The sequence below is a fragment of the Chrysemys picta genome, chromosome 7 (assembly GCF_011386835.1).
Source record: "Chrysemys picta bellii isolate R12L10 chromosome 7, ASM1138683v2, whole genome shotgun sequence".
Lineage (NCBI taxonomy): Eukaryota > Metazoa > Chordata > Testudines > Emydidae > Chrysemys > Chrysemys picta.
Window position 1 is genome coordinate 54,320,729 of NC_088797.1, and position 14,693 is coordinate 54,335,421.

At 45.3% G+C, this 14,693-nt stretch overlaps 1 protein-coding gene across 4 annotated transcripts in view; it reads left to right on the forward strand.

The window, feature by feature from the left end:
• Positions 1 to 14,693, forward strand: part of HELLS (helicase, lymphoid specific) — a 53,978-nt gene that overhangs the window by 16,735 nt on the left and 22,550 nt on the right. For 3 of the 4 annotated variants that reach the window (XM_005285632.5, XM_065553268.1, XM_065553269.1), the window contains 8 exons: positions 19 to 55; positions 168 to 232; positions 945 to 986; positions 2,536 to 2,760; positions 5,276 to 5,458; positions 5,640 to 5,783; positions 8,477 to 8,673; positions 9,308 to 9,404. In XM_005285632.5, coding sequence (XP_005285689.1) covers positions 19 to 55; positions 168 to 232; positions 945 to 986; positions 2,536 to 2,760; positions 5,276 to 5,458; positions 5,640 to 5,783; positions 8,477 to 8,673; positions 9,308 to 9,404 — 990 coding nt within the window. The remainder of the gene's footprint in view (positions 1 to 18; positions 56 to 167; positions 233 to 944; positions 987 to 2,535; positions 2,761 to 5,275; positions 5,459 to 5,639; positions 5,784 to 8,476; positions 8,674 to 9,307; positions 9,405 to 14,693) is intronic. The other variant, XM_065553270.1, reaches the window with a different exon arrangement.

Here is a 14,693-nt window from a genome sequence, read left to right on the forward strand (position 1 = left end):
TAAATATTCACTTTCTAGAGTCAGAATCTAATTGATGAAAAAGAGGAGAAATCTGGTAGGTTGATCTATCATTAGGTTTTGCTTTTTGTCTATATTTTAAGTATAGTTTTATTAATTTTTGATGTCGCTTACCTAGTATTTTGAGCCTATGTGATATTTTCTTATAGCTGTGAAGAAAAAAAGAGGAAGAGAAGATGAAACCTATTACATTTCAGAAGTCATGTCCAAAGAGGTAAGAGTGCATTTTATGTAATTTGCAGCAAATAGAAAAATATTTTCAATACATTAGCATTCCCTTGTGATGTAGCTTCCAGATACTGCTGTCTCATGGTACTGCAGCGTATTATAAACATGCATAGAATTCATTGATGTGCAATTTCAGAGGGGTTATTGACTAAAATGTGGTGGTATGTGATTTCTGCAGCTTATATTATCATCTCTTTAGCATAATCGCACACACCTTTGTTAACAAAATGAGGCATTTAAGCAGACTTCCAGAAGGTGTACCCATTTCTTCTCTCCCCAGCGTGTGTGTGTAAAAACGTAAACTTTATTTTGTGAACTTTATTTTGTATTCCCAGCTGTGTGGCCTTGAGCAAGTTATTTAATTTATCTGTGCATGTTCTTCTTATCAGCAAATGAGGATAATACACCTCTACTTCGATATAACGCTACCCGATATAACACAAATTTGGATATAACACGGTAACGCAGTGCTCCGGGCGGGGGGCGGCTGCGCACTCCGGCGGATCAAAGCAAGTTCGATATAACACGGTTTCTCCTATAATGCGGTAACATTTTTTTGGCTCCCGAGGACAGCGTTATATCGGGGTAGCACTTTCAGATCCTGGGATTAAAGGTTCTACAAAAATAGATATTGCTATATTAGTTTTTCAAGTTGCTATAAAGCATATTTTACACTGGCATTTTTGTTTTATTTCTAGGAAATCTTGTCAGTGGCCAAAAAAAGCAAAGTAGAAAATCAGGTATGTCCATGCATATTGTTACAACTTAAGTGTACACTGTAAAACCAATTTAAATGTCTCTAATTTCAAAATTCCTCGTTGTATTTTAGATTGTCTTTACCCATTTTCTGCCCCCATATTTTAATTGTTTATTACTGAAAACCTACTTTTCTAACTATCCATATTTGTTAATCTAAGTTGCACATACCAACATGGAATAAGTGATTTTAAAATAAGTATCTGAAAATAGAATTCTTTATCTTGAAATTTTTTTTATTGGATTATGCCTCCAAACATCTTGCTAAAGAGAGAGGTATAAAATGCAGTTTTGCCGCTTGTTCTCTGTATTAAACTGGGAGGAAATGTCTAAAATATGTTAGCTCAATTTCTCTCTTCATTCTAACTGATAAAATAACAAATATGCATTTTTTACATTTATATAGAATAAATACAATTTTAGGAAAAATAAGCACTGGGAACCCTATATAAGATGTATGATTTTTGTCTAACTTGATTTTATTCATGACAAAGTGGTGGTTTTACTTATACATTATGAATGACTTTATGTGGTATATTTTTAAACTTGTTCTGTAGATAAATGGCTAACTGATATATCATTAGGTGCTCTACTAGAAGTTTTAAAAGTATGGGGTTAAATGGTGCACTGATTTAATATTAAGTTCAAGCCTCCAGAAGTTGGAGCCTAAATTTGTCTTGTGTTAAATGTGAATTGTTTGATAGTGTAGTGTGAAGCACAAGGGAAACATCTTTGTCTCTCAGAATATAAGTCATATGCTCAGGAAAAACAGGGTGCTGGAGTATCAGATCAAGCTTGCAACATACACATGATAAATTGTTCTAGTTTTGAGAATTGATAAGGTGCAGGATGGTGGGGAGTGGGGTTGGTTGTTCTTATAGGGAATTGAGTGTGTGGGGGGAGCCAACTTCTAGTGGTCACTAGAATTTGTTTAAAAAAGGGAAATAGTTCCACGTGAAATATGCTGTCCTTTGTGTGTCAAGTTTTGAGGTCTGTTCACTTTTATGGATAGCAACTTGGTGTTCAACATTATCATTTTATTTAGTAAATATTACTGCTTTTAAACTACAAAGAGTTGAAGGATACATTGCCATTGGGTGGTTGAATGTTTTAAATATTACACCTCTACCCCGATATAATGTGACCCGATATAACATGAATTCGAATATAACGCGGTAAAGCAGTGCTCCGGGGGGGGGGGCTGCACACTCCAGCAGATCAAAGCAAGTTCGATATAACGCAGTTTCACCTATAACACGGTAAGATTTTTTTTGGCTCCCGAGGACAGAGTTATATTGGGGTAGAGGTGTAATTGGCTAGGTGGCAATATCATCACTGGAAATTTTGTGCTTGAGTCATTGTGTGTGGTCAGCCACACTTTGATTAAATCTGCCTTTATCATTGCAGCTGGATACTGTTTTGCCTAACTGCAACATTGACTTGCAGATTTGCCAGAATTCTCAGCAGCTTGCTGAGTATGTTAACTAAGCTTTGCAATGTTTGTACTTAAATTCTCTGAACTTTCTTCTGTAGGATGAAAGCTCTTCTAACAAACTGTGTGCAGAAGACCTACAGAAAAATGGAGATTCTAATAGTGTCATTAAAGATAGGTTGTCGCAAGCTGTACGACATAATGCCAAGCACTTCCTTGATCCAGTACGGAAATTTAACGGGCAGCCAATACCCTTTCAACAGCCAAAGCTTTTTTCAGGAGGTGTTATGAGGTGGTACCAAGTTGAAGGCATGGAATGGCTCAGGGTATGAATCTGTATGTTAGCCTAAATCTTATGTTTATACTTATTTCAACAGAAGATGATATTGCTCATGTTTCAAAGTCTTCCACATTAAGTATATTGGGGGAACAGTGTTTCTTTTGGGTTTGGCACCAAAGCTGTGCAGAGCTGAGTTTTTTTGTTTTGTTTTTTAAGGAACTCTTGGTCCATGTTAGCTTTGGCCTTTCCAGCCCTATGTGGTTGACTGAACTGCAGAAATTGCATGCACGTTCCTTTAAAAGAAGGGCATATGTATGGGGACATTGCCACGTAATGTCTGGGTGAAAGTTTTGAAGGAAAACAGCTTAAAGCCACTCTTCTAATGGGAGTAAAACATGCATATGGGAAGCTGTACTCCATTTTCTCTGTTACAATGTACTGATATTTCAGGCAGGATTTTCCTTACCTGATTTCAGATGAGCTCTATCTCAAGTGTCAAAAATCAGTGCTTCCATCTTTGTTTTGGAATTATGAGTGGCCTGTAAAGGATTTCTAAAACTCAAAATTGGGCTCATACACTTATTTTTTTAAAGAATATTCAGGCCTCTTTTATACATCATAAAGTTTTTCTTCTTGATTTTTCACTTTAGAAATATCAGGAGTGTCAAGTCTAGTCTTCCCTGCTCTAACTAGAGAATGTCTTGGGGATCTGATGTGTGTTGTGAGCTCTTGCAACCTATTTGGAGAGTTGGTATTTTGAATTTTTAACAAAGACTTTTTTTATATAGGGCATTGGAGTTAAATGTATTAAAAGATTTAAATATTCTGACAAAAAGTCTTTCCTCTTTCAACTGCTCATGGTTACAGGGCTAACTGCACCGGTTCCATGTCTGGTCTCTCTAAGTGCACCTCTTCAGGTGCTAGGCCTCTTGCCCGTACCTGTCCCAAGGTGGAATCTTGTGCCGTTTTCCCACTCTTAGACAGGAACCTGAGTATACCAACTGCTTAACATCCAGCAGGTCCAACCCAGCTTCAGGCATGTTTCCTCCTTATGGGAACTTGTGACCAATGATATTGACCCAAGAGCCTTCTAAACAGTGTTTTAAAATCCATTTCTCTTTTGAATATTTGTTCCAATTGCTAAATAAAAATAAATAGCCTACATGCACATTCAGTTTCATCTAAATTGTGCACTTCACTACATATGGAAAGGAAAGTCTGACTTAGCAACAAGAACAGAATAGACCCAATTAAGTCCCCTGTTGTCATCACAGGGCATACCTACACTACAGATTTCTGCTGGCACTGTTATGTTGGTCAAGGGTGTGAAGAAGTGTGCCAGCAAATGCCCCTACTGTAGCCACAGGTACACTGGCAAAACTGTGCTTTTTCATGTTATAGCTTATTTCTCTTGGGCTAGGAGGTTGGAATAAGCTTTACTGAAAAAATTGCAGTTTTTCTGGTATAAGTTGTGTCCATACTAGGAGCACACTTTGTCTGTATGGTATAATAGTATATCTATACTACCAAAGCACTCCTAGTGTTGATGTGGCCATAGGTCTTGTCTACCCTGAAAGAGACTAACTTTCTAATATTTAAAAAACAAACAAACAACCCCTCTCCCAGCTTTTCTTCAAATCTTTTCCACTGACTTTTATCCATCAAAGAAGCTTAAAAGGATACAAGCGCAAGTTTTTCCCTCTGATTGTTTTTGGCTCAGACTTAAAGGTAACAATGTGCTGATTTTAGAAAGCAGATGATAAAGGCTAGTTGGCTAAAATATCAGTGTAACTACACCTCTACCCCGATATAACGAGCCAAAATATCTTACTGCGTTATATTGAACTTGCTTTGATCCGCTGGAGCGTGCAGCCCCCCCCTCTTCCCCCCCGAGTGCTGCTTTACCACATTATATCCGAATTTGTGTTATATCGGGGTAGAGGTGTATGTAGGGAGATTCCTACTTCTGTGCAGAAGCATGACATTACAATTATGCAGCTGGTTTTTTGTTAGCTATGTCTCTGTATTTGTTTAACTTGTAAAGCATATTTATTCATGGAGCAAGCGTTCACTCTTAACATTTATTTTAATATTGAACACTAAAGTGTCTGAATACGAAATACTGTTTCTATATTCTGCTTTGAGCACTCAAAATGACCAAGCAGAATTTTTACCAAACTTTATAAAAAATTACCTTTTAGTTTAGAAACCAGCATGAAAAATGTCAACAGAAAATTTCTAGTGAGGTTATCATATCACTTAGGGATAAGCGTTCAGTTAAGGGCATACAGATACCTGATATGTGTCCAAGTTCTTGCACTTTCACAAGGCCAGTTGGCCACCTAACCTGCCACATGTATACGTAAATATTTGACTGGCACATGCATACAGATCCTTTGTATCTAAGTTAGGCAAGTAGAAATTTTATTCATCTAACTCTGAAAATATGCGTATGGGAAGAGATTGATAGCAGGAGCCAAATGGTGAATGCAGTCATAGGTGTTTATATTCACCTGGATGTCTAGTGCTTATTAGGCATATGTATCTTTCTGTGTATGCAGATGCTTTGGGAAAATGGCATTAATGGCATTTTGGCTGATGAAATGGGACTGGGAAAGACAATCCAATGTATTGCTACAATAGCACTGATGGTAGAGAGAGGAGTCCCTGGACCATTCTTAGTATGTGGTCCCTTGTCTACTCTTCCTAACTGGATGTCCGAGTTCAAGAGATTCACTCCAAAGGTAAAAAGCATTTTCTTTTTAGTGTTTTAGAAGAGCAAATTATTTCATTCTCATAACTGTTTTGATTTGGAACTTGTTCTATATGTATTGTAACCACAGTGGTAGTTCTTAGTGTGATTACTATAAAATGTGTGGGTTCTTGATTGCTACTTATTAATGGAAGTATAAAAACTCCTTTTAGATTCCCATAATGCTGTATCATGGATCCCAGCAGGAACGTCGTAAATTGGTTCAAAAAATTCACAGGCGAGAAGGTTCACTGCAAATTCATCCTGTGGTCATTACCTCGTTTGAAATAGCCATGAGAGACAGAAATGCCTTGCAGGTACACAGTGCACCTTCACAGGTGGAATGCCTCAGTATCTCTAATATAGCTTACAACAGTGCTTTCTACTGCTGTAGAAACTTCAAACGTTTTTTCTGCTGGGTAGCAGTGTCACACCGTAACAGTTAGAGCTGCTTTTATCTGTTTCCAAGTGCACTGTTCCCTCAGTGTCTAGAGCCCTGGATTGGCATATTTAGTAACTTTCTGAAAAAAGTAGAATGCATTACCCAAAACGGGTTGTGGACAATGGTAGGGAAATTACAGTAAGAAGGCAAGCATAGTCATTAGCCTGAAGCAAACTTGTCCTAAGTGATCTCTCAACAGATGGACAAAAATTGGTTGTTTAAAGGGGAGGTGGTTGTGACGGGTTCCCCCTCGTGTGCCACCTGGAACTGGGGTACCACTGAGCTGCCTGGGCTCCCTCTCTCACTGTGCTGCTGTGACAAGCTGCAGACCCCCTCCCAGTTCTACACTTCCACCAGCATTCACACAGGTAGGAACACATCCAGCTGCAGTTACAGGCAGGCTCTCTGATCAGCCACTGCATGAAGCAACAGTAGAAAGTCTACAGCCAAAGTAATTCAGCTCCCCAGGCACACACTCCCTCTGGAGTATAAGCCCAAAATTATACCATCTTGCACTGCATAGGCATTTGTACAGTATAAGCTCATAGCGTCTTTTCTCCTCCGCCCCCCCGCCCCCCCCATGTGGAGAGGAATATGCAACAGCCTTTGCCCCTTGAGCTACGATTTCCCATGCATTTCATTCAAATGCACTGGTTTAGATAAAGCAAAAACAAGTTTATTAACTACAAAAGATAGATTATAAGGGATAGGAAACAGATCTAAGCAGATTACCTAGCAAATAAACAAAACACAAACTAAGCTTAATATATTATAAGATTAGATATGAATTAACAGTTTCTCACCCTGAGAGATGATACAAGCAGGCTTGCAGATTCTTAAGGAACAAGCTGCACTTGCTTTACAGCTTGAAATCTCCAAGTCTTTCATACATGGCTAGAAATCCTTTTAGCCTGTGTCCAGCACTTCCCCCAGCTCAGTCTTTGTTCCTCAGGAGTTTTCTTGTGTGGGGAGTGAAGAGAAACAGATGATGTCACTCCTTATATAGCTTTAACATATGGTGGGAACCTTTTGTCCCAAAGCTCAGCTTGTGGAAAAATACTGGCATCCCAAGATGGAGTCCAGAGTCATGTGACCTGGTCACAGGCCCTTGCATACATTACTGAGGGCTGGTCAACACGACGATGTTGTCAACAAAACTTTTGTCTTTCAAGGGTACTTTAAAAAGCCCACCCCGTGAAAGACAAAAGTTTTGCTGATGCAAGTGGCAGTGTGAATGCGGCTTTGTTAGCAGGAGCCCTCTGCTGCGACAAAGCTAACACTGCTTGTGAGGTTGGAAATATTTTGTCGATAAAAGTGCCTACAAAACACCAACAGAGCGTTTACACACGCTGACTTTTAGCAACAAGGAGACAGCCTTGTCGCTAAAAGCTGCATAGTGTAGACAAGCCCTGAGTCATAGCAGCCATTAATTACAGGCTGCCTGGAACCTTCAGATGATGGTTAAGTTCTTCTACGGTCCATTGGCTTTGATGGGCCATCTGCACTGTCTGGCTTCATTGTTGTACCTGAAAGACTGGCTGTGGGTGTTTTCCAGAGTAAGCCCATTTGAAATACAGATCCCTAGTCAGTATTCATAACTTCATATACAAAAATGTTACATGCATACAAATAGGATAATCATATTCAGCAAATCATAACTTTTTCAATGAAACCCCACATGACTTATATTGTACAAAATGCATCATAATTATGCCATAATCATATATATATAGTAATATTACTGTGAAGAATATGGGGTGCAGTGTCAGAGTGGGTTTTGGAGTAGAATTTGTATTTAGTACAGTACATTGAGTGGTCACTTAAGACAGGAGGTTGCTTAATAATGGTCATCTCTGCTTTTGCTATAGAGTCAAGGAAGGAGCATTCCTGGTGCAACACATTTTTCTTAATAACATTTCAGTTCTATATCAGTTTTTGCACTCCTGAATAATATAAACTATAAAATATTACACAAACTACATTAAAAACGTTAAGGTTGCAAAGTCAACAGTTAGGAAGTGCCAGAATTAAGGTTTCCTGTTGCTCAAGCATGGTCTTCACTGAGTATGCACGAACTGAGACTTTTCCACGGCTTATAACATGGCCAAATTTGGGGTGGGTTTTTATGGATATTTAGAAAGACACTTCGCTGACACATAGGTCAGTCCTTGCCGATTTTAACTCCCTGCTCCACTAGAGCTCAGATAGTCACATGAATTTAAAATATTTTTGTTAGCCTTGTTCTTGGAAACAACTTGGAGTGTTGTGGGTGAAATTACACACACACACACACACACACACACACACACACACACACACACACACACACACAGCGCCTCTCCCCCTTCCCCCAAAAGTCCAGTCTGAGGTAGATTCTAGGCATGGGAAATTTTAGCCTAAACAGTTGAAGTTTGGCAAAGTTATAAGCAAATGACGATAGGGTCTTATAATTGGGAGTGTTGGGCAGCCATAATAGGGAGTTCTACTAGTCCTGTCTGTAATATGTATTTTGATGTGGCAAAGATCACATTCCTTGAAATGCTAGGTGACCTTCTTTTCTTTCTGTAGCATTGCTTCTGGAAGTATCTGATAGTGGATGAAGGACATAGGATTAAGAACATGAACTGTCGTCTTATCAGGGAATTAAAACGGTTTAATGCTGACAATAAACTTCTGTTAACTGGTACTCCCTTACAAAACAACTTGGCTGAACTCTGGTCACTACTTAACTTCCTACTGCCAGATGTATTTGATGACTTGAAAAGGTAGGCCATGGTCTATTGGCCCAGACTGTTTGTGTGTGTTCTGCATGAGCTACTCAGAACTAATGCCCTGCATCATTACAACTATCCATCTGTTTATTTGAGTTGGATAAATTGATAAGTTATCACACAGTGATTGGAATCATCTTTGTTCAGTGATGGAGGGGCTTGAATGACTTCTCCCTTCCTCAAGTGACTTTTTTTTTTTTTTCTGAAGTTGCTTCCACAGAGAGGGAAACAATTTTTATATCTCAGCCAGTGAGCAAAAATTAAAATCCTCTGAGCCAAGCAGCAAGCATTACGTTTTCCTTCATGACTACCTGTCACATCACAGTGCCAAAAAACAACTTGAATTCAGTGCTAAGCTGGAAAGAGGTTGCAAAGGTCTAGTTCTACAGCAGAAATAATGTTATTTTGTATAACAAATTGCACTGTGCTTTTCAACTAGCATTTCTATTTATTATAATTCAGTTTACAATTGTCTGGCCTTAGATAAAAGAAAATGCTTGTTTTAATTCTACCCATTGTACATCTTTCATACATAAGGTGCTTTAGAAACTTATTTGGAGTTTGACACACATTCAAATAACAATAACGTATATGAAATAACTCGAATTTGTTTTGTCTCTGTCTCTAGCTTTGAGTCCTGGTTTGACATTACAAGCATTACAGAAATTGCTGAAGATATTGTTGCTAAAGAAAGGGAGCAGAACATCTTACACATGTTGCACCAGGTCTGGGTTCTTGATGATTTTGCTGTTCTTGTTTTAAAGTTTTATTGCACCTTTAATCCTGAGCATATTATTAGAACAGATTTCTTCTTTAGAGTTGATCATAACACAACTTCTTCGGGTGATTGCTCATGTGTATTCCACAATAGGTGTGCTTGCTCGCCACGTGCACCGGTGCCGGAAGTTTTTCCCCTAGCAGTACCCATAGGGGGAGCACCCTCCGCGACCCCTGGAATGGCAACTACCTGGCGTGGTATAAGGGGAGCTGTGTGCTCCTACCACCCTCAGTTCCTTCTTGCCGCCAGTGAAGGTGCGTCGGAACTGCTCTGCTCCAGCTTTGCAGTAGTTTGTCCCCAGAACTGTTCATTCGTTCAACGTTAGTACCTGTAGTTAGTTAGCTTTTTAGTTAGTTTAGTTAGTCAGTGAGCCCGGGCCAGGGCATGCCCCACACCCCGGGGTTTAAGTCATGTGGCTCTTGCAGGCGTTCTGTGCCAAGGAACAACCCGCAACGCAGACTGTTTGTGCTGCTTGAGAGAAACCCATATCAGTGAAAGTTACAAGATTTGCAAGTTTTTTAAGCCTCGGACCAAAAGAGGACATTAGGCTCCGGGCCATCCTGATGGAGTTGGCACTGACCCCGATCCCAGCACGCCGCTCCGAACCAGTACCCTCCAGTACCATCGACCAGTCGGCACCATTCCCCATCCATGGAGCACGCCAAGAGGGCCAAGAAGACTCCCTCTTCACAGCGGCACTGAGGGAAATCTGGGACAGAGGATAGGCCCATGTCGGGCAGTCCTCAATCGCCACAAGGCCCCAGGCCTCCGACTCAAGCTGAGCGGAGTAGCCTGGTCCCTTTGGAACAGGCCTCTTCGGATGTCTGGATGCCTTCTACGCCTGAAGCCCTCCAGGCAGCCTGGGACGTCCTGTCCATGACTGTGCCTGGAGCGCCACCGATGTCAGTCCCGCGCTCCAGAGGCAAACCGCCCCTGGGATCCCCAAAGCCGCCTCCAGCCCGGTACTCGTCTCAGTCGAGGGAACATTCCTGACGCCGATCACTGCCCAGCGACTGCTCGGGGCAGAGTCCACATGGATTGCCCTCCATGCTAACCAGACTGTCTGGCTGCGTTCCATCCGTTCGGGACTTGCGGCACCGCTTGTCCTCAAGGAGCGAATATCGACGGGTCCGCGGTGGGTGTTGCTGTCGGCCCTCGTCTCGGAGAGGATACCAGGCCCTCGTCTCGGAGAGGATACCACAGTTGGTCATGACACTATTGTCGACGCAGTTCCCACTCGGACTCCTGCTCCAAGTCTCCGCCAAGACATCGCAGCCCCGGGCATCAATTGCTGGCATCTCGCCATCGCGGGTCTGCCTGTCGAGGCCGTTTGTGAAGCAGCTATTACCGTCGGTACCAGTCCTCAATGTCGAGATCACGGTCCCATGGCCGTCGTAGATCTTGGCACCGCCACTCCTCCCGGTCCAGGGACAGCAGCGGATCTTACGCCAGCCCAGTATCCATCTGTAGCCGTCCCTCGGTGTGCCAGGCCAGACAGCCGGGTCAGGTCAGTCAACCATAGGGAACGGCAGGGTCAGCCAGCCCCAACCCCAAAGAACAAAGACTCTCGGAGGCTGGAATCTTTCGGAAGGAAAATTTATTTATCTTCGAGCTTCCAGTTATGAGTGGCGAACCATCAGGCTCTCCTGGGCCGGTAGGAATTCAATCTGTGGGGCTCCCTGCCTAAGTTTGAGGACTCCCTCCAGGAATGCAATAGGAAGGAGTTTAAGGCGCTAGCGGAGGAAGGGACAGCAGCCACTAGGGCGTCCCTGCAGGCAGCCTCAGATGCCGCAGACACAGCTGCGGGATCAATGGCGTCTGTGGTGTCTGTGAGACGGGCGTCATGGCTTCTACTCTCTGGGCTGTCTAGCGAGGCGCAGTCTTCCATGCAGGATCTCCTGTTTGATGGGAAAGCTCTGTTTGTGGAGGAAACAGATACAAGGCTGCATGGCATGAAAGACGCATGGCACGACCTTCAGGCTCTGGGCCTCTATGTCCTGGCTCCGGCAAAATCTAAATTCAAGCCGCGGCAGACTCCCACCCAGGCCGCCCTCCTGAAGTATGAGGCTGCCCATAAGAAGCAGCGGGACTATAAGAGATGCCCTCAGAGGCAGACTCGGCATGCCCCCAGCCTGGATCCTCCAAGGGCAAGCAGGCGGGGAAAAGGCGTTTTTGACGGGATACTCGGGGGCACCCTGCCAGTCCTCATCAGGAATCCACCCCAAATAAAGCTTCCCTTCTCCAACCGGTTGTGTGCTTTCCTCCCGGAATGGTCGCAGCTAACCTCGGACAGATGGGTCCTCAACACCGTTTCCCGGGGTTACACCTTCCAGTTTATTTCTTCCCTGCCAAACCACCCCTTGCCCCTATTGTTCTTGGGGGACCCCTCACACAATACTCTGCTCAAGCCGGAGGTGGGGCGGCTCCTAGGACTAGGAGCGATACAGGCAGTGCCCAAGGAGTTCATGGGCAAGGGGTATTACTCCCGTTATTTCCTTATCCCGAAGGCCAAAGGGGAGCTCAGGCCCATCCTGAACCTCCGAGGTCTGAACCAGTACATGGTGAAGCTCAAGTTTCGCATGGTCTCCCTGGCCTCCATCATCCCCTCCCTGGATCCCAGGGACTGGTACGCTGCCCTCGATCTACAGGATGTATACTTCCACATCCACGTATTCGAGGGGCACAGACGCTTCCTCCATTTCGTGGTGGGACAGAATCATTACCAATTCATGGTCCTTCCGTTTGGTCTGTCCACTGCCCCCAGGGTGTTTACAAAATGCATGTCGGTGGTAGCGGCTTACCTCAGATGGCAGGAGGTCCAGATATTCCCCTGTCCGGACGATTGGCTTGTCAAAGGCACCTCCCGGTCACGGGTGAGGGATCACGTGGTGCTCCTCCTGTCCACGTGCACCGCCTTGGCCCTGTTGGTAGACAACACCAAGTCCACCTTAGTCCTGGTCCAACGCATAGAGTTTATCGGGGCGCTCCTGGACACAGAATCGGCCATGGCCTCTCTCCCGGTGACAACAGCCAGGGTTTGCCTGCAACTCTTGGGTCACATGTCGGTGTGCACGTACGTGGTCCATCACGCCAGACTCAGGATGAGGCCCCTCCAGCTCTGGTTGGCCTCCAAGTTCTCCCAGGCCACGGACAGGATGGACAAGGTCCTCACTGTGCCGGACTCTCCGATCGCCTCCCTACGGTGGTGGTCCATCCCAAACAACATGTCCAAGGGGTCCCATTCAGGGACAGGGCCCTCTCGTTGGAGCTGGTGTCCGATGCATCGGGCCTGGGTTGGGGATCCAACGTGGGGAACTTTCAGACCCAAGGTCTGTGGTCGGCTCAAGACCTCACCCTACATATAAATGTCAAGGAGCTCAGGGCGGTGCGGCTGGCATGTATGGCCTTCCACTCACACCTAGAGTGCAAGGTAGTCAGCGTCCTCACGGACAACACAGCCTCGATGTTCTATATCAGCAGGCAAGGCGGAGCCCGATCCTCTGCCGCAAAGCCCTCGGGCTGTGGGACTTCTGTATAGCCCATGACATCCACCTGAAGGCCTTCCACCTACCGGGCAGAATGAGAGGATGGATCGCTTGAGCAGGGACTTTTCCTTGCAACACGAGTGGTCCCTCCACCCGGAAGTGGCCCACTGGCTCTTCCGAAGGTGGGGAACTCCCCAGGTGGACCTATTTGCGACTCAGCAGAACCGGCGATGCCCCCGGTTCTGCTCCGGGGGGGTCTGGGGAGGGGCGCCATCTCCGATCCCTTTCTCCTGTCCTGGTCAGGCTGGCTTCTCTATGCCTTTCCCCCGTTCCCCCTAATCAGCAGGGTCCTGGAGAAGATAAAGTCAGACAAGGCCCAGGTCCTTCTGATTGCCCTGGCATGGCCCAGGCAGCATTGGTATGGCACCCTAACGGGCCTGGCGGTAGCTCCGCTGTGGCTGTTGCCGCTCCACCCGGACCTGCTCTCTCAGGACTAGGGCCGCCGCCTCCACACCTACCTAGCGGGTCTTCACCTCATGGCGTGGTTGCTCAGTGGTTAAGTGGAAAGGAACGGATGTGCTCGGACCAGGTTCAGCGTGTCCTCCTTGAAAGTAGATGGCCCTCCACTCGCCGCGCTTATTTGGTGAAGTGGTCCCGGTTTTCTAGGTGGGCGGCGAACCAGGGTGTCTCCCCAGTGACCGCGCCAATCCAGCTTATCCTTGATTACCTCCTAAGGACCCAGGGCCTTGCGCCCTCGTCGGTCAGGATGCACCTTGCAGCCATATCGGCCTTCCATCCACCGGTGCAAGGGCACATAGCATTTTCCCACGCTATGACTGGCCGGTTCCTTAAGGGTTTGGACCGTTTTTCCCGTATTCTAGACCCACAGTGGGACCTAAACCTGGTGTTGGCTTGTCTCCCGGGGCCCCCGTTTGAATCACTGGCCATGTGCTCCTGGTCTCACCTTTCGTGGAAGGTGGCCTTCCTGGTTGCAATCATGTCGGGCAGGTGAGTCTCGGAGCTCAGGGCCCTGACCTCCAAGCCGCCATACATGGTCTTTCATAAGGACAAGGTCCAGCTCCGCCCACACCCCGCATTCCTCCCGAAGGTGGTCTCCGTCTACCACGTGGGTCAGGACATTTTTTACCGGCAGTGCCCCAAGCCTCACGCATCCAGTGAGGAGCACCGTCTCCATACGCTTGATATGCGGCGTGCTCTGGCTTTCTACCTTGAGCAGACTAAGCCGTTCAGAAAGTCCTCGCAACTGTTCGTCGCCTTGGCTGAGCGCACGAGGGGCCAGCCGATTTCCACTCAGAGGCTGTCCAATTGGATCACTTGGTGCATCCGTTCCTGTTATGAACTGGCAGGTGTTCCCCTGCCACCCATTGTGAGGGCACACTTGACTTGGGCTCAGGCCTCGTCGGCTGCCTTCGTGGCCCACATCCCCATCCAGGATGTTTGTAGGGCCGCCACATGGTCTTCAGTTCACATGTTCTCCTCGCACTATGCGATTGTTCCCCAGACCAGGGATGACGCCGGGTTTGGCAGGGCTGTCCTCCATCCTGGGAACTTGTGAACTCCTACCCACCTCCAACAGATATAGCTTGGAATCACCTATTGTGGAATACACATGAGCAATGACTTGGAGAAGAAAAGACAGTTACCTTTTCCGTAATTGGTGTTCTTCGAGATGTGTTGCTCATGTCACATCCCACCCTCCTTCCTCTCTGTTGGAGTTGTCTGGCAAGAAG